This window comes from Choloepus didactylus, chromosome 1, assembly GCF_015220235.1.
Source record: "Choloepus didactylus isolate mChoDid1 chromosome 1, mChoDid1.pri, whole genome shotgun sequence".
In the NCBI taxonomy this organism is placed as follows: Eukaryota; Metazoa; Chordata; class Mammalia; order Pilosa; family Megalonychidae; genus Choloepus; species Choloepus didactylus.
The window spans coordinates 89,068,381-89,095,510 of NC_051307.1; the positions used below are offsets into that span (position 1 = coordinate 89,068,381).

The window sequence follows — 27,130 nt, forward strand, 5'->3', positions numbered from 1 at the left end:
AAATGGTAACTTGTAAGCTGAATATGAAGGATTGGTAAAACTAGGTCAGACACATAACAAAGGACAGCGGCCTCACTAGACGTTTAGCTTTAGCTTCCCTGAAAATCATGAGGGCACAATCTGACAAGGTGTAGTGAGAGGTCCTTTGGTAAAACACCATTTATACATCATTTTTCTGTTTGTTTTTTTATCTTGATAAAACTTAACACTTATTACGTTCATGGAATAAGCATAACCGTGACTTATTTTTCACAATTTCCAGACTTGATTCCTTGCACCATTACAGGTCCTGTCTTGTCAGATATCACTTAAAGTGTGCACGTGGTACCTGACATGGCATCTAATTCTCCACCACCATCCCAGGCTTATGCACTTACTCATCTGAGCTCTCAAACCAGAAATCTTGGAGTTATAAACTCTCTTTCTCTCTTCATTGAATAAACCACCTGTCTTGTCAACATTACTTCTAAATATTTCTCAAATAGACTGACCCTACAGAATAGTCACTGAGAAAAACTTACATGGGAAGCTGTCCAGGAATATACACAAAAGATTAATAACAAGCCTCCACATCTCTTTGTGAAGTTGTTATCTCTGTGGGAGGGACTTGTAGTGTTCTCTTGTCGCAACGTCTGTCCTATGGTCAACATAGTCTGCTGTGAGGGAGGTGAATTGTGGGGACCCAGGGCCCAGGCCCCCTCCCGTCCAAAGTGATTTTACACAGCTGCCTTCTTGACCAGGACAGAAGTGAGAAGTCATCAGACCTCCCCAGGGAAAGAAAAATGTATGATTAAAAAAAACATTGAAACTCCTCCTCTAATCAGTGTTGGTAACAAATCCCCACACCCCTGTGTCACAAGACTCTGCCCAAACTCTGTTCTCATACCCTCCTTGTCCTAACCCTTATAAACCACCCCCTGGCACTCCCTGCTTTTATGGAGCACTAACTTGCATCTTTCCCAGCCAGCTGCCACCATGGAACCGTATCTCCTGTAAGTCCTATTAAACTCATGTCTAACTTCGGAAAAAAAAAAAACAAAAAACAAGCCTCCAGATTAAAATCAGAAGTCCTAGGTTCTAGATTTGCTTTTGCAACTGTATTGCTTTATAAATTTATAAGTCTTAAAAATCCAAGACAATTTTAAAAAGAAACAGAAAACCATGACAAAATTAAGAGAAACCATCTTTTTAAATATCCAAGGCTTTTTTTTTTCCCCCAAATTGGTTCTACTAATTTGACTTTTAAAAGTTTTAGGAGTCACTCCTCCACAGTTTAATTGTTTTGTCATTTCCTAATGCTGCTGATGCAATGATGTTTTCTGTAGGATGACAAGCTGCTGAAATCACAACATCTGTATGACCTTGTAATTTTTGTACAATCTCTTTAGTCTGAAGGTTCCAAATGTAAACCAGATTATCCTCTGAACCAGACACAATCCACTTTCCACCAGTAACTGAAAAATTGGCAAATATGCAGTATTTCTCATTCTTATGACCAGTGTATGTCTTCAGGCATCTTCCTCTGCTATAATCCCATAGTTTAAGAGTACTGTCCAAAGTTGCAGTGAGAATGTATTTACCATTAGGAGAAAATTTTACAAAAGAGACAGGTGGGTTATCATTATCAACAAGTGTTTTTAAACACTGACCTGATGTAGCATCCCATATTTTACAGAGACCGTCATAGCTACCTGACACTATCAAGGACCCACTACAATTAAAATAAACAGCAGAAACTGGGTCAGAGTGCGCAGACAAAGTCTTGAGGCACTTTCCTGTTTTCACCTCCCATATTTTCACACTCTCATCAAAAGATCCTGAAATGACAAGGTTGGATGGCGGGTTGAAATTACAACAAAAAACATAATTACTGTGCCCCTTCAGCGTTTTCAAGCATTTTCCAGATCTCACATCCCATATCTTTAGAGTTTTATCATCTGAGGCAGAAACAAGATGACTGGAATCTGATGACCAGGCGACATCTGATATTTCCAGATTGTGACCATATAGTGTTTTATCATATTTTCCATCATAGGCTCCCCAAATTTTAATTAGTGCATCAGCAGAAGAACTTGCAAGCCATTCTCCGTTTGGACTAAACTTAACTGATGACACTGCTTCCCTATGTCCCAGGAGCGTACACTTGAGAGCATAGTTAGGCTTTTCAGGCCCTTGCTTCTTCCAGTTGGCTACTGAGGAAAGGGTCGACTCGGCTATGGCATCTTCTGACTCCTCAGTTGCCATGGCTCTGAAGCTCCGGGTCAGTCGATTGGCTGGGTGTCTCCTACTGAATCAAGCAGTCCAGAATTTTGGCTTTTTGCCCAGCCAAATGAAGATGAAAACATCAGATTAAAAAACACACGGTTTGTTATCATAATATCTGGATCATCTTTAAAGCAAATTTACGGTGGATACTGAATCAGCAGCACAGCTTGGACTACTTCAGTTTTTCCCTTCTTCCTTTGTAAAAAACACTTAAGAAATACTATTAAAAGGGTCCCGTTAGCGGTCTGCAAGTAAGCTACTAGTATTAGGTATTTTGTTGATTAATGTATAAAGCCGCCCAAAGCGGAGGGGAGTGAAGGATCTCTATAGAAAGTATTTTTTCACTGCCCCTCCCTTTCCCCAGCCCCTAAATATTTGAAGACATCGAGCAAGCCTAACAGGCAGACATATTTTATGTACTTGAAGATTAATGAATCATCGCTTTCAGGAGAAGATTTCAGAAGTTAAAAAGAAAACCTGTGTAGCTACCAAAATCTGACGCCCGGATCGCCGGCTACTTTCTGGGGCTGCAAGCAAGTCTACGCAGCCGCTTCCATCGCCAAACAAGCAGGAAGCGCGGCAGGACGCACGCGCGAAGGGAGTCCCGCCCCGCAGAGCCGAGGTGACCAATGGGAGTAGTCTTCCCGCGCTTGCCCAATAGGAGGCCCACTGCTTTTCTTCGCGTCCGAATTCTAGTCGCCAGTTCACGACAGATTCCCATTGGATTCGTTTTTTGAATGAGACTGGAGATGAACTGAGCTTTTCCCAGGCCTAACTGGCTAGTGTGGCAAGCAGTGAATCTGTATTTCAAGAAATATTTATCTTTTGGAAATAGAGTGCCACGGTTAAGGACTGAATTTGCCAATGGCCCTTAGCCGCAGGGGTAAGTTCACATTTGGCAAGTTCACGAACTGCACACATTTCGGAAATGCAGCTAACGTCAGTCCATCGTGACGCCGGTGACTCCGGCACCTCCTGTGTAAGCTCCTGCTCTGCTTCCGTCTGTTGTGAGGCGCCTAGTGGCGCTACGGCCTTACTGATCGCTATGGTAGTGTGTAGACAAGGCTGCAAGAAGACCAGAGGAATGTGACAGAATTTATGCCCAGATAGTAAGACTCGTAGTTTAAAAGTGTTCCCTGAAAACGTTTAGGAAAGGATAGAGAACATGTCTTTTGGGAACCTTTAAATACCGACGCTCACATACCATGATATGGTAATGCCAGGAGAAAAAAAAGGGAAGGTTTGTTTTAGCACTTCCTTATGGTTTAAACTTTCAAAGAAAATTAAGAAAAGGAATTTGCATCTCCTAAGGGACCCGAGAAACTAAAAAAAAAGAGGTTGGTGGCTTGGGGTAAGAAATGGGAAAGATTACTCAGTTTTGGAGAGCTTTCCCTAGTTTTAAGAAATAACGGCCTTGAAAGTACTTTGTAAATTATACAGGCTATTCAGATAAGTACTGTCTTAAAATCTATAATAGGTTTGCCAAAGAAATGGAAGCCTGTCTAGTTACTCCATCTTTGTTTTTGCCCTAAAAGTATCACCTAAAAGAGGCAGTAAGTTTGTTTAGATGGTTTTCCTGGTAGGTGAATTAAGGTCAAGAGGCAAATAGCTCTCATGATGCTTTCTGTCAATCAAGTAAAATATCTATGTGGGAATAGAGTCTATCATATACTTATTAAGGATGATTGAAAGTCTTGCTTTATAAAGCATAAGAGGCATAATTGACTATAGTAAAAACCTCATTACTTCAAGACCCTACCACTTTAGTTTGAAATTTAGACAGGAATAGGATGGCTGCTTTATTCTTAGCTAGTGCAAATTAACAGTATAAACACAATGGGAAAGTGCTGGGGATGGGAAGAACATCTTTAAAATAGTTTGAAGTATCCATTTATGTGTTAAATTAGCTGTTAATTACAGCAAAGCCTTCATGGACCTCCCTGTGTAACATTTGAAAACCTTTTTCTTTTCCTTCAACATATCTTAAAAGTTCAATTCTGACTAAACCCTGCCTCTTTCCTCTCCCAGCTGCCTCCCACCTGTCTCCCACTGACCTGAATTAGTGTTTTTACTGGGAAGCTTAGAAATACTCTAAAATATCACAAACATGGAGAGGGCACATAATTAAGAATGTGCTGATAGGAATATCCAGAGATTATTTTTCCTCACATTTTCCTAGAATTTAAAGAAATTTCCATTATTAAAATCTATTTCTTGATGTCTGGGATTTTTTTGTTTACAAATAGTATCAGGAACTTGTATATAGAAAATCAAGCCTATGAATACAATTAGTTAAATTGTTTATTCATTAGTCATGTTTGGATATTAATATATAGTCCTAACTTTGTAATCCTTATGAACTAGGACTAAGAATTTCATAATTTACTTCCTTGACAGGAGGGGAGGCATGCAGGTAAATCAATAGTGATAGAAACTGTAATAAGAGAGATAGCATTTTGAGTTCTCAAGCAAAATTTCTTACAAGACCCTCTTTATAACTTTTCTGCTCATCGATAGGTGATTTGGAAGATTTCCTCCCTGTGAAATCAACTAGTTTTCTTTACATTTCCCTTAAGTAAGTCTCTCATTTCTCATGGTTTGTTCCCCTTGTCCACCAGTAAAGTTTACAAATATTCCAAATACAATTTATGTTGCCACAAATGGGACATTGTTTTCTTTTGTTTTTAGCATGTGTGTCAGACCTAACCATGTCCTGGGAGTGATTCCTACATTAATCTTACCCAAATCCTACCAAATTTAGTCCTCAAGCCAAGCATAATAAACCTATGTACATATCCAGTGACTTCGGAGCACTAGTAATTTAAATGTATGGAAATCCAGTTGGGCTAAATATGGGATGGTCATATAACTTATCCAAATTGGGATGATTTTTACTTACAGTCACTGCTGACTTCCCAAGAGGATTCTTTTCATAATCTCAACATAATCTCGGAGAATTCCACACTCTTTTTATATGGAAATTGGCCCCGGCCTGCTCAGGTCTCTCTCAGACCCTGTACTGTTCTCTCCCCACCACTATGGTCTTCTCGGTTTCTATGTTCTTCCCTACCCAGCACTGTATCTTAATAATAGCTAACAAATGCTGGCCATTATCACTTGAGTGTTATAATAAGGCATTATCATTATCATTATCATTATTGTGGACACCCCTGACTGGACTCCACTGGCTTCCTAGTGGGTGTGATGAAGGACATTTAGAGATTAATTTTATTTTTTGAAAAAAACATTCAAGATCATAGATATGACCATATATTGATTTTAAAATCAGAGAAAAAAACTTTTTCAAAGTGGCAAGTGAAAGAGTATCAACAATCATTGAATCTACCTTTAATAAATTTGTAAATCCAACTCATTTTGTACTGTAGATGGAACAGTGTAGTCTGAAGGAACTAAGGCTACAGTTAGCGTTAAGATTTTGTTTTCAGGAAAAATACCTGATCAGTGGAATCTCTCCAAAAACTGGAAGAGAAGCAATTATGGAATGAAGAAATATACCATCTGTTTCTACTCATCTGTCAAAATGGAATAAAGAACATGTTCTAATGCAGCAATATAACAAGTTGTAAAAAGGAAAAATCCTTGTTTAATAACCTAAGACAACCAGTAACTTCCACAGTTGGAAAAAATTGGCAAAAATGTTTTTTCTTACCTTTTAAATAAGCCAGAAGAGATTGATGGGCTAATTTTGGTATATTTCAACACATGGGGCTCATTATATTAATTGCCTATGGAATATACCCATCAACTTTTCTTGGAAGGCATAGATTTTTTTTTTAATAGGCCTCTACTATGACAATGCTTGCTTTTGTAAACTGCAGGTCAAATCATGTCTCTTGAAAGTTTAAGTATACATAAAATACTTAAATATTGAGACACTTGCTTTTTGTCAGTCCTGGCTTCAAACAGTAAAGGAATTTCTTTGAACTTTCTTTTGTAATCAAGTATCCTTTACCAATATTACAGCAATGCATATTCCTTCATTCATTTAGTAAGCATTTACTGAATGTCTACCATGTACAAGGCACTCTCCATGGCTTGACAGACCGCATTCAAGTACAAAGAATAATAAGAGCTATTCCAAATCAGTTTCAGAATACTTTAAAAGAGGACACAGAGTGGCCAAAATGACCTGAGGTAGTTAGGACATACTCAGCAACCAGAACATCAAAAGGTGTTCTTAACTTTTGCTAAGAAGTTTATCATCCTTTATTTAAAACAATGGTACTCCTTTAGAAGGAAGTCTGTTGCTAAGGCAATAATTCATTCAAAAGCCTTGTGTCAGTTACCTCAAGAATTTGTGTTTGTAGTGGAAACATGTTTCTGTGAGTTTAGCTGCTGTGTTCCCAAACCCAAAACCAATCATTTATATACCAACCATTAAAAAAACAAAACAACAACAAAAAAACCTGTTTTTGCATTTTTCTAGTTCTATGGAATTTCAGTACCACATAGAGGAAAGATTTTTGGGCTAAGAGATCTCCACACCATACTACAAAATCTAAAAACAACCAATACCTAATTTACTCATTTTAAGGGTACTGAATGGTAAGGAAGAATGGTGCAACCAATTCTTGGGAGTTCCTGGACACAGAAGCCCTATCCCGTGACCTCAGCTTTCTACAAGATACAGAACCTGCCCTGCCTTTGGCAGGGCTCTTCCCCTCCCTTAGATGGCCAGTATCTAAGAGTTGTGACCTAGAGGCAACGTAACTTATGTCTTGATTTCATCATCTATAAAATAGGAATAATCATCCACCTCAAGAAGCAATTATAGGATTAAAAGAAAAAGTGAAAGCCCTTGGCCAGGGACCTGACAAAAAAAACAGACGCTCAAATAAAAACAGGATTGCCTTTATTAACTATGTGAAAACAGACTGGGACTTCTTTGCCTATACTTGGTTGAAAACAGAACGGAGGATAAAGAGTTTCTGTTTTGGGTGATGAAAAGTTTTAGTAATGGAAGATAGTTGACAGTGGCAAAACACTGTAAAAGTAATTAATGCCACTGAATTGTAAACTTAATCTATCCTTTAGCCCTTTCTTCTTACTCCAAACTTCCAGATGCATTTTATGTCAAGCAGCAATTTGATAGTCTCTTAATTAGCATATAATATTTATTTTACTTTATCACATTGTTCAGATGCTATGGTACTCTTTCTTATAACCTCCCCTTGAATATTCTCTATTACCACAGGCTTACTGTACTAGGCCACAACTGGCCTTCTCTTACTTTAATTTTTGATGATAGAAAAAGACAATCCAAAATAATTCACAACTGGGCAGATATATATTTAATCTGCTCACATCACAATTGAAGGAAATGGTTCTGTTAACTTAGGGTGGCAAAAAATTCAGACTTGCGACTTGCATATATAGGTACACCTGTCTTGCAAATGAGCAAATTTTGGAATGTGGGAGGCAGAACTTGATATATAAACACGAAAAGACAACAATGCCCCTTTCTAAAAGATCCCTTTTATGAACATATCCTGAAACCACAATTTTCAATATACACAAAAAGCCCCAAGCCCTAGAACAGCTATAATGACTTCCCTATTGATATAAAAAAAAATTTGCAAAACCCATCAGCAAGGAAAATCCTTTCACAATGTAGCACCAAGTTGAGGAATTAAATATCTGAAATGTTTATTTAGTGCTAGAGAACTAAATTCAAAGTAGCTTGTGGGTGGCCATGTATAATAGAGGATTTAGTTGACAAAGTTTGGTTTATAAAATATACTACATTTTTTGCTTAGGCAAGATCAGCAGCACACTGGAAAAATTCAGATATATTATGAGACAACTGGCAATATTAATTTCCTGGCAATAAGGCTAATGCTGGAAAAAGGACCCAGGGCCCAGTCAACTTTATCTGGCATGTGGAAAAAACAATCGTAGAGCAATAGTGTTTTAAAAGGCAGTACAACTGACTAAGGTAAAAAGGACCCTGATTAGTGATAAGAACATGAACAAAAGTGTGTCACAGAGAAGAAATCTGTACCCTAAAACTCACCTTTCTTCATATGTATCATCATGTATCATCTTTACCTCCCCTGGTATTTCTCAATCCAACCATATGTAGCTGCTTAAAATAAAAGGTACTTTTATTTCCAAAATGTTTTCAATGTTTTTTCTCCACCTAAGTTGTCATTACAAAGAATATACTTTCAAAGTTTGTGGGAGGAAAAAAAACAGAAAGGAAAAATAAAGCCACTTTCCCCCCACTGTAGATAAAACTACAAAAGAGTTTTCTCAGTTTTGAAATTAAGATGCTTTTGTAATGGTTAATACATTCAGTGATAAAGTATTCAATAAACTGAAACTAAATTAATCTAATCTGCCAGGCAGTAAAGTAAAAATAGGATTTACCGATAACTCTTAAAAAGCCATTTCTATTACCAGCCTGCTTTTATCAGTACCAACAAGTTCCAACATACCTGAGTTATGCTGAGATTTAACTTTTAGCACATTCCAATCTTTTATTAAAAAAAAAAAAAAGTTTTATTGCAAATAAAAAATTAGCTTAGATATCACAGATCACTAACTTCTAGGATAGGAGTAAGATAAATTTCTGTTCTAGGCAGAAAATAGACCACATCAGTTAAATGGACTTTCATTTCTTTAATCAACTCATTGAGACACCTGCAATTGCTGGCAAAAACTCCTAACATACTACTCTTACTAACTTAAGGAGACAACTTTGTGTGCTTTGTATCTTTTCCATTCAAAGTGGTTTATAAAATAAACTGATAATTTTCCATCTAGCCAATAGATGGTACATAATTTAAAGCATCCTACAGAAATGATGTGATATCAATAATTTGCAATTTGAAAAAAAATCAGCCACAAAAAAGGAAAAAGCTAAAAACAAGATTTTTACTATGAATCAGTGCTTCTATTACCCTTCCAAAAGAAGTTGTATTTAATGTGAATTAAAGGCAACATTGAAAGTTTTTCTTTAAATTAACCACCTAATTTATCCCTAAAATTACAAAGAATCAAAGTCTTTTACAGGTCAAGTGCAGTAAAACTAAAATGTTCTTTCAGCACAAAGCAGCACTAGAAAAAGTAACAGTTACAGATGGGAGGTGATTATTTTGCAGTGGCTGCTCCATCAATAATAGACAGACATCAGACGGTATCCATCCCAGAGCACAGACACAACTACAGACTAGATGCGAAGAATGTGTCACACTCTTGGCTGATAAAAAGTCCTTTGTCTTTGAATCTTTCTTGTTTGAATAAGGTGGATTTTTTTTTAAAGTTTAAATCAGTTCACATAAGTTGGCTGCTTAAATAACATCATGATGAGGTATGAAAGCTCTGAATATTCCTAACATTCAGCAGGATTTACCAGAGATAGCTTGTCAGGGGCAACTTCCAAATAGTTTACACTTTGAAGTTATAATGAATTCTAGAAGAGTACAAGTCTGAAAAGGTTTACAAGGGTATACTCTGCAACTTTTCCTTAGGAATTCATTTTGAACAGCACACCAACAAAAAATCTTCTTTGATGGTGTGTTCCAATATTGAGTCAAGATGGCCAACTAGCACCAAGAAGTCGGATTGAACTCATATGCAGTTCTCTTGGCAATTAAGCTTATTTTTCACTCCAGTCCAAGCACAAATGTGGATCACCGAACACAGAACTGGAAGCGCCGTTTGCAGGTACAGACTGCAGTCATCGTTAAACGAGCCACATGAGTGGACACTTATTTTATAAGAACAATTCTAGGAGGAGGTGAAATAAAATTAGGGAACAATGAGGTTATAAGGAAAAGATCATTGCCATAATTTGAATTAAACAGGTTGTGCTGAAAAAATGGTTATTGGTTTAAGATAGGGATGCTACATCAGAGGGATCATATATGCAGCAAGGAGTACACTAAAATCAAGCTGCACTTGATTAAGGAAAAAAAATCCCTACATAATCTTTAAAAGTGTGTGTTTATCTGCCATTCACAGAGGGAAAAAGCACCTAGGGTGAGCTCCAATTTACTGAGGTCCTTGATCAGGACCACAAAGCCTGAAACATTTGTTTTAATGCTGCAACACAGCCTCTAGTCACACTGGTTGAGTTTAAGGGAAGATAAGAGGTTTTTTTTGTTTTTGTTTTTTTGTTTTTTTAACTTTTTAATTGAATTACAGGAGATGGTTTTTGATTACTAAAGATTCTAAATCTTCATATCAGCATTAGAATTGAACCACTTCCAAATCCTAAAACACATAAGATCAAAGAGAAGCAATAGCCATACAAATTAATATGTGCCCATCTCCCTTCTCTGTGGAATCTGCAAACCAGGATCATCACACTTAAGAGTCAAAGTGTTAATTCTTCAGCATTCCTGACATCTAGAAAGCACATTCACTGAAGGCTGAAGGTGGGGGAGTGGATGGTAGTTAACTTTAATATCTGTGAAGAATGGCGCCAATAGAGGAAAGAAACCATCCAATCTCAGTACGGATTAATGCAAATTTGACTGGAAAATGCCACCAGGTAATCCAAGGGTTCACTGTGGAAGAACTCATGAAAAGTAATCTGAAGTACACCAACAGTTCTAAACATCTCCCTTGTTGCAAGTAGTTGTGTGAAATTCAAGATAAACGTTTAGTCTCATCTTTTAATGTCAGCATTTTTTCCCTACTTTAAAGGGAATGAAGAGGAGTCCTCTTTTTTCCCCCACAAAAAAGGGAGCCACATTAATATAAGTGTATATTCCCATGACTCATATAAATGCAGATCTCCAAAGCCTAGGGATTTTCCATAAGACAGTGGGCCATTCTGTTTACCCTTTTATTTAGAAGGGTATTCACCACAGAGAGCCAGAGGTTTTCCAGACGTGTGTGAGAGAGCAAGTGCGCAAGGCAAGCAAATGAGCGCAAACAGTATTATGGAAAACATTTGAGAAGTTAGCTCCATGAGGACTGTGGACTCCACAAGAGGACTTGACTGGGTAGCCTGATCTGACACTGGAACATGAAAGCAGAATATTGCTTCAAAGCTGGAAACCTTCCATAGGAGCCTCACACTGCTGGAAGATGTACTGCTGCTGGCTAAGGTCGACCTGGGGAGCAATGCTGCTGTCTTCATCCTCGGTCCCAAAGTAATGCTCAATAAGATCAAAGGCCTTCTGATAGATCTCTTGGTTTTCATGACTCTGCAGGAACTCAATTTTATCCAGACCTAGAAGGAAAAATGAGGGAAAATCTGTTGTTTAGCTGTTGGAAATTCCAATGAGACAATATTTTGCCATAGGTCTCCTTCCTTGATGTAAAGGAAGATTGTCTACTTGCATCTAATAAGTATTTTCTAATAACACAGAAATTATTGCTGGGGCTACTCTAAAGCTAGCATTACAAACAGACATCTTAAACACATATGCCAGCAACATCCAATACCCAGAAGCAGCAGTTTCCACAACAGCCAGCACATCATCCAGGGCCAGAAGCAGTTGTACTCTTATTGGACTAACTCTTGGCTCTGGTTCATCTACCTAGCCTCTGAACTATCAAATATTTCAAAAAGTTATTTCCTTAATCAACCAGAATCAATTTCCATTGCTTAAACTAAAATGTCTGACTAGAACGATTAGTTTCCTTAATTACTAAATTTAAGCCCACCCAAGCGATGCTTTCTTTTACTTGCAACCAGTAGCATCCTGATATAGCAGCACAGCAATAAATGTTAACAATGTTTTTACAATGCTCAGAGAAAAAAATACATATATATATATACACACACAATGCTTTGAAAATATACATAAAAACAAAAAAAAAAGTTTGTGGAAAAGATCTTTGTATAGTAACTTTTTTTAAAATACACTTTTCAAAATTTCTTACAATAAGCAGGTAGAACTTTTATAATTAGGTTTTTTTTAAAATGGTAAACTGTGAAATTCAACTTGGAAAACAATTCTGTATTATCTAAATAGCAAATCTGAAGATGAAAATACCCTATGACCCCTAATTCCAATCTCAGGAATAAGCAAAACCCTAGAGCAGGGGTTTTCATCACTGGCTTCACAATAAATTCAATGACAGAACTTTTTATTTAAAAAGGTTAAGTGCATTGGTATACCAATGATAATGAGTGGAGTTGAGACTGAAATTAGAAGAATAAGGAAACCAAAGGCAGAGTGATTCTCCAAGTTGAAAGGCTTAGAAATCCCATAGAGTCAGGACACAGGAATTGGAGGACGCAGTTCAAACTTGAAATTCTAAATGTTACAAGAGAAAAAGAGTAGAGTCAGGCATCCCAGAAGGTTGATATAGATATTCTGGGGGTTCACAATGACTGGTATGAAGGCAGGAGTGGCCATAAGTGCAAGTAGAGTCAAGGACCTAGAGAGACCCTAAGAGCCCAGTGAAAAAATGGCTGTATTTAAGGGCACTGGCTTTTTTCTCTTTACACACATAATAATAATACAATTCTGCATTCTAAACATGATCATTCATAAGATAATCATTTTTACAAGCTTTCTAATGACAGATGTAGAAAGGCCAGAAAAGTAAGGAGAAACAGAAAAGAATTTTAGGACAATTTATTAAAACACTCTAACTCACCATAAGCTTCTTCAATCAAAGCACAGTAAGGGTTAATGCCAGTGCCATTCCTTTTGGCTTCCTGTTCTCCAAGCCTCAGGATATTCTCCAAGCCATTTAGGGCAACCTGTACAATCTTAGAGTCCATGACTGTGAGGAGATCACAAAGTGGCTTGATACAACCCAGTTCTACTAGGTACCTAAATTAATACAAAGAATAATTTAATCAAACAAAGCTTTTAATTTCTTAACACTTGTAGGGAATTTGTGGCAGATTCACCTTCAAACTTATCAAAGAGATAAAAACAGGCATCCATTCAACCAAACAAGCTGCTGCTTAATCAGAAATTAGTTAATTATTATTAATTAATAAATTAACCAGAACTGGTTCTCTGGCACCATCTCCATTCCCCTCTCCCTCCACAATTTTGGATTTCAAGAAACTGGAATACTCTCTTACTCTGAACAGAGTAACTATATAAAAAAAAAAAGGAAGTATTTTTGATTAATTTTCATCTTCATTCTCTAACCTCTCAAACATGATACATCTGGTGCTAAAAGCTAGCAAAGCCTCAACAAAACAATTCTTTGGCATGTGATCAGAATTTTACCAATGTAGGCTGTGAGAAGATTGTATGGAAAAAATAAATATAAGGAGGATTTTAGAAAAGAGCTAGTTCTTTTTCTTTTAATAGGCAGAATTTAAGGTATAGTCAAGATTAATAATGATGGAACTGAGACATCTGATTACTGCATCAAACTATAGCAGATATTCATGCCATTTTTATATCATTCTGGTTTCTGAAGTTGAGGTCTGTACAGAGCTATATGAACTGTTTGCATTTTGTGAGATGTGTGATAAAGTCATTTTGGAACTTATGCCAGTACTAATCTCTTTATTTCTCTCTTGCACATGTTTTTTACTTTGGTATAATGGAAAATTTCAAAACATATACAAAAATAAAAGAATAGCGTAACAAACTCCCATTTAGCGTCCACGATTATCAAGTTGCAGTCAATCCTGTTTAATCTTCCCCTACAAACTCTCCTCACCCTAGGATTATTTTGAAGTAAATCCCAAACATCATCTCTAAAAGATAAGGATTCTTTAAAACACACACACGTACACACACACCTCACTTAGCCACACTAGCATTATCATACCTAAAAACATTAATTATTCCATAATAACAAATATCTAGTCATTTAGTCAGGACTCAAATTTCCCTTTTGTAAAAATAAAAATTAAAAGTTTGCCTGTTTGAATCAGGATTCAACTGAGGTCCACATCTTGTACTTGTTGATCTATCTTTTAAATTTCTTAATCTATATGTTCCCCACCCATTTTTTACTCTATATTCCTTTGCACGTTCACTCTCTTTTAATTTTGCTTTTGCAATTTATAGGTGCAAGAAACTGTTTATCCTATCATTTCCTACATAATTAACATCAAATCTCACACTAAAAACCTAATTACCTCAGTTCCTATTAGCCATTACATCATGCATGGCTTTAAACAAAAATTACAAGGCATGCTATGAGGCTAAACAAAACAAAACAAAAACAAACAAACAAAAAACATGATCTAAGGAATCAAAGCAAGCATCAGAACCAAAGTCAGATATAATGCAGATTTTTAGAATTATCAGACAGGGAATTTAAAATAACCATGATTAATATGTTAAGGACTCTAATAGAAAAAGGAGACAACATGCAAGAACAGATGGGTAATGTAAGCGGAGAAATGGATAAAATGAAATGAACGACACAAATATTATAAAGGATGAAGGCAGGAATTGAGAATACTCCATCACAACACACATGTTGCACCACCAGTGAAGTGGTATAATGGTATTTGAAAGCGGACTTAGATTAGTTGTAAATGTATATTGCAAACTTTAAGGCAATCACTAAAAAATATTTTTTAAAAAAGCATAATTCATATGCTAAGAGAGCAGAGAAGAAAAAATCCTATCAAATGATCAGTTGCAACTAGAGAAGGCAAAAAAAGAAGGAAAGATAGAAAAGAACAAGTGCAATGAATAGCTGTTACAAACATGGTAGGATAGGTATTAATCCAACCATCTTACCAACCACCTTAAATGTGAATGCTCTAACTACCCTAATTAAAAGACAGAGACTGTTAGAGTAGATAAAAAAACAAGACTCAACTCTGTATTGTCTACAAGATTGAAAGTAAAGGGATGGAGAAAGATAAACCACACTTAATACTCATCAAAAGAAACCTGGAGTAGCTATGTTAATTACAGACACAGTAAGCAGACTTTACAACAAGAAAATTTATGAGGGATAAAGAAGAATATTATATCATGATGAAGGGATCATTTCTCCAAGAAGACAATAATCGTTAGCATTTATGCACCTAACAATGGTGTTAAAATACATGAGGTAAAAACTGATTGAACTGTAAAGAGAAACACACAGATCCACAACTATAGTCGGGAGCCCTCAATTCCCCTCTTTCACTAATTGACACATACAGGAGGTAGAAAATCAATAAGGATATACTTGAACTGAACAGTATCATCAGTCAACTGGATCTGACCATTATAGAATATGTCATACAACAGCAGAATACACATTATTCTTAAATTCACACAGCATTTTCACCAAGACAGACCACACTGTGGGCCATAAAACACTTAAACAAAATTAAAGAATAGAACTCATGCAAAAAGTATGCTTTCAGCACCTGAAACTCAGAACTAGAGTTCGGCAGATATCAATGTGAGTATTATCTCACAGGAAATGTTAAAAACAAACAAACAAAAAAAAGCTGGAAAAGAGTTCAGACTTCAGTAAGAGATATAAATGAAGTGGATCTGGTTAGGACTAAGGCAAATCAGGCCAAAAGTTCAAGGATGATACTGACTGTGTTTTAAAACTTCAACTTCTGTGTAAGACCAAGGGAAGAGATGTTTACTTGGTGCAGGACCTACATTTTCTGTAGCACACTAAATAATTCAATTTGTATGGTCAGTTTATTCAAACACCATAATTAAACGGAAATTTGAATACTAAGTGAGATCTGGCAGGTTTGTACAGGTTAGTGTGAAATCCCAATACATCTCAAAGTAATTTGGGCAGAGAATGAAAAGGTATTTGCAGGACTTCCCACTCCCCCGAGAAACTGGGGGAAAATGCAAAAATGTGGGACTTCCCCCACTTGGGTTATTACTGATATTCTCACAAACATTGAGAACAACTTATTTAATAGGCCGAGCCCTCCATCTTGGGGCTTGCCCTTATGAAGCTTGTTACTGCAAAGGAGTGGCTAAGCCTACCAATAATCGTAAACTCATTGCCCTCCACCCTATATGGGACATGACTCCCAGGGATGTAAATCTCCCTGGCAACACGGGACATGACTCTCGGGGATGATTGTGGACCTGGCATCATGGGATTGAGAAAATCTTCTTGACCAAAAGGGGGAAGCAAAATGAAACAAAATAAAGTTTCAGAGGCTGAGGGATTTCAAAAGGAGTCAGGAGGTCACTCTGGAGGGCATTCTTATGCGCTACATAGATATCCCATTTTGGTTTTTAGTGTATTGGAATAGCTAAAAGGAAACACCTGAAACTGTCAAACTGCAACCCAGTAGCCTTGATTACTGAAGACAATGGTGTAACTTTGTAGCTTACATGGTGTGACCATGTGATTGTGAAAACCTTGTGGCTCAAACTCCCTTTATCCAGTGTATGCACAAAGGAGAAAAATGGGGACAAAAATTAAATGAAAAATTAAAAGTTTGCCTGTTTGAATCAGGGGATGGAATGCTTCAGGTGTTCTTTTTTACTTTTTTCTTTTTTTGGAGTAAGGAAATTGTTCAAAATGTGCAAAAATTGATTGTGCTGATGAATGCACAACTATATGATGGTACTGTGAACAACTGATTCTTCAAATATTCAAAGAAACTGTTCGGGATAACTTCCCAACCATTCTAAATGAAATAAATATGCAAATAAAAGATGCCCAACGAACTCAAAAAGAATAAATCCAAATAAACCTACTCTGAGACATACACTGATCAGGTTGTCAAATGCTGAAGAGGAGGAGAGACTTCTGAAAGCAGCAAGAGAGAAGCAGTTCCCCACAAACAAAGGAAACAACATAAGGTTAAGTACTGACTGACTACTCAGCGGGCACCATGGACACAAGAAGGCAGTGGTATGACATCTTTCAGATTCTGAAAGAGAAAAATTGCCAGCCAAGAATTCTTTATCCAGCAAAGCTCTCCTTCAAAATTGAGGGAGAGCTTAAAATTTTCACAGACAAATAAATGCTGAGAGAATTTGTTAACAAGATATCTGTCCCACAAGAAATACTAAAGGGAGCACTACCAGCTAAGTACAAAAGAAAGGAGAGAGAGGTCTGCAGAAGGGCACAGAACTTTACTAATAACGGTAACTTGAAGGAAAAAAGGGAGAGGGGGAAAAAAAGATCTAACAACTAAAAACCAAAGAATAAGTTGGCTGGTTCAAGAACTCCCTTCACAGTAATAACTTTTTTTCCATTTTTTTTTTATTGTGAACTTTAACATGTATACATAACAGTGATAACATTCAATGTACGATTTCACAAGCAGTTACAGACCAAATCCCAAAGATTGTCATGGGTCACAGTTCCACAACTTTGGCTATTTCCATTATTGTAAAATATAACATACATACAGAAAGGTGTCATCCCTTGATGTACAGCTCAACAAACAGTCATATAGGTAATTTCAAAAACTGTACAGGTTAGTTACACAATTTCAGTTCTTTCCTTATGCAAAAACAAGGTACATACAGAAAAGTGAAGACCCTATAGAGCAAATCCCAAGGGATGCTATAGGCTACAGTTCTACCAAGTCATTTACCTCCTTCCAGCCTTTCCAACACCCTAGCATCCAAAAATATATATATAATTATATAAAGTTTCAATGGTCATAGACCTTTGTTCAATCTTATCTTGTCTGTTGCTACTCCTTCCTCTCACTGAATCACCTTCTCTATCATCAGAGGTGTCTAGGCAGTGAGCACCCTAACTTGCTCATATTAAAAGGGGTGTCAACAGTATGGGGAAGGGGGCCGCATCCTACAGTTGATCTTAAAGAGGCTACTGCCTCTGGGTCTTAGGACTTGTCTGGTATAGGAACACTCTAGTGGATTTAGTTTCTGAAAGATAAAACTTAGTGAGTGTATTTTTTATAGAATCTCAGGTAGGGACCTAGGTATTTGGGGACTACTTTTGGTATGGGCATGGCATGCTGTGGCCAACTGGAATGTCTAGCTGGAGCTTTCATAAGAGAAACCTCAAGGATAGTCTCTCAACTCTATTTGGGATCTCTCAGCCACTATGACCTCAGCTTGTTACCTTTCTTTAATTGCCCCCTTTGCTCAAGCAGGCATTTTTAATCCCTCACGGCCAGGGTCAGGCTGATTCCTGAGAATCATGCTCCAGGTCGCCAGGGAGATTCATTCCCCTGGGAGTCATGTTCCTTGCTGGGGGTAGGTTAATGAATTTATTTGCCAAGTTGGGCTTAGAGAAAGAAAGGCTACATCCGAGCAACAAAGAGGTTTGCTGGAGGCACCTCTTAAGCATAATTATAGGAGGGCTCAGCCTCCTATTTACAACTCTAAATTTCAGAAGAGCAAGTCTCAACTCAAGGGCTTGATTTATTAAGTAGTGGGTTCCTAACTTGACTTAAGATATCTTCTATCCCAAGATAAACGGTCACTTTCTTACATTATCTTCACTTAGCTGTACAATCATCATCATTCTCAACTTTAAACAATTATCATAACATAATACATCCCAGAGCGCTTATCAGCTGCTAATTATTTTATCCCTAGTATTAGTATAGAGTTGGTAAGATATTCCTATTAAATATAGTCATTAATACATAATGGGTAGTTTTTCCATACCACTCTGTTGTTAACTCTCTGCAGCAGTGTCATACTTTATTATCATGCTAACACTTATTTAGGTTTGTGGTGCTATTCAGTGCGTTACTTGCCTTTAAATAACCATTTACAAACATGTTGACCGTCAATGCATCATTGATATTTATAATCCTATTAATGAACCATAGTCATTCCTGACCATTCCCATACCATTAAGAACACCTTCATTATCACATCTGTACATATTAGATTACTGTTCCCTCTTCACTAGCTTCTGGCTATCTCTAGGTCTCCTATATCCTACATTTTAAGACACTCATTTTACAGTTTTCACAGAGTTCACATAGAGGTAACATACAATAGCTCTCCTTTTGTGTCTGGCTTTTTTAACTCAGCATTATGTCTTCAAGGTTCATCCATGTTGTCACATATTTCACGACCTTATTCCTTCTTATTGCCGCATAGTATTCCATCATGTGTATACACCACATTTTGTTTATACACTCATCTGTTGAAGGACATTTGGATTGTTTCTATCTTTTAGCAATTGTGAATAATGCCACTATGAACATCAGTGTGGAACTACCTGTTAGTGTCACACAGTAAAACCTTTTAATGTGAATGGATTAAACTCAACAATTAAAAGGTAGTGACTGGTAGAATGGATTAATAAAAATGACTGAAAAATGACCCAGTGACATGCTGCATACAAGAGACTCATCTTAGACTCTGTGACACAAGAGACTGAAAGTGAAAGGATGGTAAACATATTCCATGTAAACTAAAATCAAAAGAAAGCTGGGGGGGAGAACCTAAGAGGGCGGCTAGGTGAGATAGGGCAAAAAAAACACCTCCGTGAAAAATATTAGATAAAAACCAGAAAGTAACCCAGAACACCAGTTCCAGCATAGCACCAGCCAGACAAGGTCTGCTAAATCTACAGGGACCGTGCATTTGGTGAAACCAGGAGTCTGCATTCTGAAACGAGTGAGTGAGTCGGCTGAAAGTCCCTCGGCCACGCTGTGGTGTGGGAAAAGGTGGGCTGGTGTTTGGAGATGGACTAGTTCTTTAAAAAAAAATAAAAAGTCCGGGAGCAGCTGCAGATACGACAGGGAGAGCTGTGCAGTGAAGCACGGCGGGAACGGGCTGGGCTAATGCCTCGGTGTCTGGCGTGTAGGATACCCCTTCCCACACCTGCTGCTGATTGTCTCGGGGCCAGGGGAGCAAAGGGGAGCCAAAAGGAGAAAAAAACGCACTACTTGCAGCCATCTCCCAGGCGGACTGGGGATATTCCTGCCCAGGCCAGACCCACAGCCCAGAGCCGTGCCAAGAAACCCTGTGTGACAGGGAGTCTTTCCCGCAGCACCGCACACATGCCACAATATCGGCCATGGACAGTAGCCATTAATACAACCACGGCTGACTGTCCCAGAGCTGGGAGAGCGGAGTTGTGTGGAAAGGGGGAAGTTAACATGTCCCATTCAACCATCTTTGAAGTGGGCTGGGAATGCCCCTGCAGGGCTCGGCATCCCAGGGCTTCCCTGGAGGGCCAGCGCACACTTGTGACATGGCACGGCCCTCCCTCAGCAGAGGTCCTGGAAGAGCACAGCAGGGAAGGGGGAACCAGGTCGGAAATCCCAGGGAACCTATGCCAATACCAAGGACTTGTGGGTCAGCAGCAGAGACCATCTGTGGCAAGACTGAAATGAAGGCTTAGACTCTTGCAACACCCTTCAATCTCCGGGAACACCTGGGAGGTTCGATTATTAAAGCTGCCCTCCCTCCCTAACCGCTCAGACACACGCCCCTCATTCAGGGCGGACAGCACCAACAACACACCCAAATTAAGTGTACCAATTGAACCCCACAAGAGTCAGATCCCCACAAACCACGAAGACAAAGTTGGGGAGAACTGACTTGAGGGGAATAGGTGACTCCTGGACGCCATCTGCTGGTTAGTTAGAGAAAGTGTACGTCACCAAGCTGCAGTTCTGACAAATTAGAGATCAAGTAAAGCAAATGCCAAGAGGCCAAAAACAACAGAAAATTTTAAAGCAGATTGTAAAACCAGACGATATGGAGAACCCAAACCCAAACACCCAAATCAAAAGATCAGAAGACACACAGTGCTTGGTGCAATTAATCAAAGAACTACAGACAGGCAATGAAAGCATGGGACAGGATATAAATGACGTAAAGAAGACCCTAGAAGAGCATAAAGAAGAAACTGAAAAGAGTAAATAAAAAAATATAAGAACTTATGGAAATTAAAGAAACTGTTGGCAAAATTAAAAAGACTCTGGATACTCATAATACAAGATTAGAGGAAGTTGAACAACTCAGCCTCCTTGAGGACCACAGAACAGAAAATGAAAGAACAAAAGAAAGAATGGGGAAAAAAATTGAAAAAATCGAAACGGATCTCAGGGATATGATAGAAAAAATAAAACATCCAAATTTAGGACTCATTGGTGTCCCAGAAGGGGAAGAGAAGGGTAAAGGTCTAGAAAGAGTATTCAAAGAAATTGTTGGGGAAAACTTCCCCAACCTTGTACACAATATAAATACACAAAGCATCAATGCCCAGTGAACTCCAAAAAGAATAAATCCAAGTAAACCCACTCCAAGACATATTCTGATCAGACTCTCAAATACTGAAGAGAAGGAGCAAGTTCTGAAAGCAGCAAGAGAATAGCAATTCACCACATACAAAGGAAACGACATAAGATTAAGTAGTGACTACTCAGCGGCCACTATGGAGGCGAGAAGGCAGTGGCATGACATATTTAAAATTCGGAGAGAGAAAAATTTCCACCAAGAATACTTTATCCAGCAAAGCTCTCCTTCAAATTTGAGGGAGAGCTTAAATTTTTCACAGACAAACAAATGCTGAGAGATTTTGCTAACAAGAGACCTGTCCTACTTGAGATACTAAAGGGAGCCCTACCAACAGAGAAACAAAGAAAGGAGAGAGAGATACAGAAAATTTTAACAGACACATATAGAACCTTACATCCCAAATTATCAGGACACACATTTTTCTCTAGTTATCATGGATCTTTCTCCAGAATAGACCATATGCTGGGACATAAAACAAGCCTCAATAAATTTAAAAAAAAAAAAAAAAAAAAACTGAATATATTCAAAGCACATTCTCTGACCACAATGGAATACAAATAGAAGTAAATAATTTTTTGTTTGTTACTCCACTATTTACTTCCTACAGGATCTAAAATACATAAACTCTAATGACAAATCAGTGGTTTTGGACTCAATGTAAAATATGTAATTTTTTACAAGAACTGTATAAAGGCGGGGGAATGGAGGAGTAGAGGAACATAGTTTATGGGTCCTATTGAAGTTAAGTTGGTATCAAAGAAAAACAAGATTATTATGGATTTAAGAGGTTAAATTTAAGCCCCACAGTAAACACAAAGAAATTATCAGAGAATATGACCATAGAAATGAAAACTAGAGTATGGGTTATAAGAAGTGAGGGACGGGGCAATGGGGAGTTAAGAAATGAGTGTAGGGTTGCTGTTTGAGGTGAAGGGAAATTTCTAGTAATGGATGGTGGGAAGGTGATAGCATTACAACATTCTAAATGTGATTAATCCCACTAATGGAATGCTAGGGAGGGGTTGGAATGGGAAGATTTAGGCTGTATATATGTTTCCACAATTGAAAAAAATAAAAAAAGACAGTCTAAATAGATGACAATTGAATGCCAAGGATGATCCTGGATGGGATCTGAGGATGGAGGACAGGAGGCTCAAAGGGACACGGTTGTTACATAAGAAAAAAAAAAAAAAAGGACATACAGAATGTAAGCTTTTGCATCAATGTTGAATTTCTTGAACTTTTTAGCTGTGCTTAATGGGATTGCATAAAAGAATGTTCTTGTTCATGGGAAATGTATACGTGAATTATATTGTTTGTTCAAGGATGTGTGCAGCCTCCTCTCATATGTTCAGAAGACAGAGCAATAGATGATGGATGATAGGGAGGGAGGGAGGGAGGGAAAGAAAGAAATGGTGGTGTGACAGGATGTTTAAGTTTATGGATCGGGGTATCGGGGGAGGGGGGACCGGGTATGCTGGAGTTCTGTGTATGGGTTTTGTATTGTTTTTGCAACTGTTCCTGTAACTTTGAATTTATTTCGAAATAAAATTAAAAAAAAAAAAAAGAAAAAGAAAGGCTAAAGGGAGTTGAGCAGGCTGAAAGGAAGGGACACTAAACAACTGACTGAAACTACATGAAGAAATAAAGATTTCCAGTAAAGATCACATGGTAAATATAAATACCAAAACTACAGTATTTTTGATTTATAACTCCACTATTTACTTCCTACAGGATCTAAAATACATGAACTGTAATGATAAATCGGTGGTTTTGGACTCAGTGTAAAATATGTAATTTTTGACAAGAACTACATAAAGGTGGGGGAATGATGGCGTATAGGAACATAGTTTATGTGTCATATTGAAGTTAAGTTGGTATTAAAGAAAAACAAGATTGTTACAGATTTAAGATGTTAAATTTATGCCCCACAGTAAACACAAAGAAAGTATCAGAGAATATGACCATAGAGATTAAAAGTAGAGTAGGGGCTCCGAGAAGTGGGAGAAAGGACAATGAGGAGTTAAGAAATGAGAGTAGGGTTTCTGTTTGGGGTGAAGGGAAACTTGTAGAAATGGATGGTGATAGCATTGCAACATTCTAAATGTGATTAATCCCACTAATGGAATGCTAGGGAGGGGGGGAAAGGGAAGATTTAGGCTATATATGTTTCCACAATTGAAGAAAAAAAAAAGACAGTCTAAATAGATGACAATTAAATGCCAAGGATGATCCGGGATGGGATCTGAGGATGGAGGACAGGAGGCTCAAAGGGACATAGATGGGACATAAGAAAAAAAAAAGGAAATATGGAATGTAAGCTTTCTATCAATGTTGAATTTCTTGACCTTCTTAGCTGGCTTAATGAGACTGCATAAAAGAATGTTCTTGTCCATGGGAAAGGTATATGTGAATTATACTGTTTGTTCAAAGATATGTGCAGCTTGCTCTCATATGTTCAGAGGACACAGCAATACATGATGGATGATAGATAGCGAGGGAGGGAGAGAGGGAGGGAAAGAAAGAAATGGTGGTGTGACAGGATGTTAAAGGTGGTGGATCGGGGTATCGGGGGAGGGGGGTCGGGGTATGATGGAGCTCTATGTATGGGGTTTGTACTGGTTTTGCAACTGTTCCTCCTTATTTCAAAATAAAATTTATTAAATTAAAAAAAAAAAGAAAGCTGGGGTAGCTATACTAGTATCAGACAAAACAGACTTTAACCGCAAAGATGTCATAAGAGATAAAGAAGGACATTATATATTAATGAAAGGGATAATTTACCAAGAAGAAATAACACTTATAAATGTTTATCCACCCAATCAAGGAGCTCCAAAATACCTGAGACAAACATTGTCTAAACTGAAGGGAGCAAGAGACAAGTCTATAATAATGGGGAGAGACTTAAATACACCACTCTCTTCCATAGACAGAACAACTAGACAGAGGACCAATAAGGAAATCAGAACCTAATAATATGATAAATGAATTAGACTTAATAGACATATACAGATCGTTATATCCCAAAGTACCAGGATATACATTCTGCTCTAGTGCCCATGGAACATTTTCCAGGATAGATCATACACTGGAGCACAAAAAAAGTGTTAATAAATTTTAAAAGACTGAAATTATTCAAAGCACATTCTCTGACCACAACGGAATGGAACTAGAAATCAACAACCACCAAAGAACCAAACCTTTCACAAATACATGGAGGTTAAACAACATACTTCTGAACAACCAGTGGAACAAAGAAGAAATTGCAAGAGAAACTGGTAAATATCTAGGGACAAATGAAAATGAGAACACAACATATCAAAGCCTGTGGGACGCAGCAAAGGCAGTGCTGAGAGGGTAATTTATAGCTCTCAGTGCATAAATCAAAAAGCAAGAAAGAGGTAAAACTAAAGACTTAAGTGAACAAATGAAGAGGCTAGAGAATGATCAGTGAACTAACCCTAAAGCAAGTAGACAAAAAGAAATAACAAAGATTAAAGCCGAAATAAATGAGCTGGAGAACAACAACAACAACAAAAAAAAAACAATAGAGAGAATAAATAAAACCAAAAGTTGGTTCTTTGAGAACATGAAGACCAACAGACCCTTAGCTAGACTGGCAAAGTCAAAAAGAGAGAAGACCCAAAAACACAGAATCAGAAACAAGAAGAGAATAATTATTACAGATCCCAAAGAAATAAAAAAAATTCACAGGGGATATTATGAACTGTATGCCCTCAAGTTAGATAATTTAGAAGAAATGGACAATTTCCTGGAAACACATGAACAACCTAGACTGACCCAAGAAGAAATAGAAGACCTCAACAAACCAATTACAAGCAAAGAGATCCAATTAGTCATAAAAATCTGCCAAACATAAAAGCCCAAGGCCAGATGGCTTCACAGGGGAATTTTACCAAAGTTTCCAAGAATTGACACCATTCCTGCTCAAACTCTTTCAAAAAATTGAAGAAAAAGGAACACTACTTAACTCCTCTTATGAAGCTAATATCACTGATACCAAAACCAGGTCAAGACACTACAAAATAGGAAAACTATAGGCTAATCTCCCTAATGAATATAGACGCAAAAATCCTAAACAAAATACTTGCAAATAGAATCCAAAGGCACATTAAAAGAATTATACACCATGACCAAGTGGGGTTCATTCCTGGCATGCAAGGCTGGTTCAACATAAGAAAATCAATTAATGTAATTCAACACATTAACAAATCAAAAGGGAAATATCAAATGATTATGTCGATAGATGCTGAAAAAGCATTTGACAAAATTCAACATCCATTTTCGATAAAAACGCTTCAAAAGGTAAGAATTGAAGGAGCCTTTCACAATATGATAAAGGGCATATATGAAAAACTCACAGCCAGCATAATACGCAACGGTGAGAGGCTGAAAGCCTTGCACCTAAGATCAGGAAGAAGACAAAGATGCCAACTATCACCTCTATTATTCAACACTGTGCTAGAAGTTTTAGCCAGAGCAATCTGCCAAGACAAGGATATAAAAGGTATCCAAACTGGAAAGGAAGGAGTAAAAATGTCATTAGTTGCAGACGATATGATCTTACATTTGAAAAATCCTGAGAATTCAATCACAAAGCTACTTGAGCTAACAAACAAATTCAGCAGGGTGGCAGGATATAAGATTTATGCACGTAAGTCGGTAATGTCCATATACACCAATAATATCCTATCTGAAGATGAATTAAAAAAAAACTCCATCCACAAGAGCAACTAAAAAAATCAAGTACTTAGGAATAAACTTAACCACATAAAAGACCTCTACACAGAAAACTACACAATTTTACTAAAAGAAGTAAGAAAGGAACTAAATAGGTGGGAAAATAGTCAATGCTCATGAATAGGGGGGACCTAATATTATTAAGGTGTCAATTCTACCCAAAGTGATCTAACAATTCAACACAATTCCAATCAAAACTCCAACAATCTACTTTGCAGACTTGGAAAAGCTACTTATCAAATTTATTTGGGAGGGAAAGGGGCCTCAAATTGCCAAAAACATCCTTAAAAAGAAGAACAAAGTGGAAGGGCTTAAACGTCCAGACTTTGAAGCCTACTATAAAGCTATAATGGTCAAAATAGCATAGTATTCACAAAAAGATAGACATGTTGATCAACGGAAATGAATTGAGAGTTCAGAAATAGACCCCCATATATATGGTTGACTGATTTTTGATAAGGCTCCCAAATCCACTGAACTGGGACAGAACAGTCTCTTTAACAAACGGGGCTGGGAGAACTGGATAGCCATAACAAAAGGAATGAAAGAGGACCCCTACCTCATACCTCATATAAAAATTAACTCAACGTGGATCAAAGACCTCAATGTTAAGAGACAGTACCATAAAACTCCTAGAAGATAACGTAGGGAAACATCTTCAAGACCTAGTACCAGGAGGTCGCTTCTTAGACCTTACACCCAAAGAACAATCAATGCAAGAAAAAAAAGATATATGAGAACTCCTCAAAATCGAAAGCTTCTGTACCTCAAAGGAATTTGTCAAAAAGGTGAAGAGGCAGCCAACACAATGGGAGAAAATATTTGGAAACCATGTATCTGATGAGACTAGTATCTTGCATATATAAAGAAATCTTACAACTCAATGACAATAGTACAAAGAGTCCAATTATGAAACAGGCAAAAGATATGAAAAGACATTTCTCAGAAGAGGAAATACAAATGGCTAAAACACACATGGAAAAATGTTCATCTTCACTAGCTAGTAGAGAGATGCA

The 27,130-nt window shown here is 37.5% G+C and overlaps 2 protein-coding genes across 3 annotated transcripts in view; both read right to left on the bottom strand.

Annotated features, from left to right (window-relative positions):
* Positions 1-1,076: 1,076 nt before the first annotated feature.
* Positions 1,077-2,835, bottom strand: WDR5B (WD repeat domain 5B). The gene is made up of 2 exons (XM_037840339.1): positions 2,755-2,835; positions 1,077-2,313 (listed from the first exon to the last, which is right to left on the bottom strand). Exon 2 carries the CDS (start codon positions 2,242-2,244, stop codon positions 1,252-1,254), a length of 993 nt encoding a protein of 330 aa, XP_037696267.1. The 5' UTR covers positions 2,245-2,313; positions 2,755-2,835; the 3' UTR covers positions 1,077-1,251.
* A 5,072-nt stretch (positions 2,836-7,907) lies between these two features.
* The window catches only part of KPNA1 (karyopherin subunit alpha 1), a 125,740-nt gene continuing 106,517 nt past the window's right edge, over positions 7,908-27,130 (bottom strand). For both annotated transcript variants that reach the window (XM_037836797.1, XM_037836804.1), the window contains 2 exons: positions 12,850-13,028; positions 7,908-11,470 (listed from right to left, as the gene is read on the bottom strand). In XM_037836797.1, the coding sequence (XP_037692725.1) occupies positions 11,283-11,470; positions 12,850-13,028 (367 nt within the window). In that variant the 3' untranslated portion in view covers positions 7,908-11,282. The remainder of the gene's footprint in view (positions 11,471-12,849; positions 13,029-27,130) is intronic.

Coding starts and splice junctions, on each gene's coding strand:
- WDR5B (XM_037840339.1), bottom strand. CDS start 2,244: ATGGCAACTGAGGAGTCAGAAGATGCCATAGCCGAGTCGACCCTTTCC.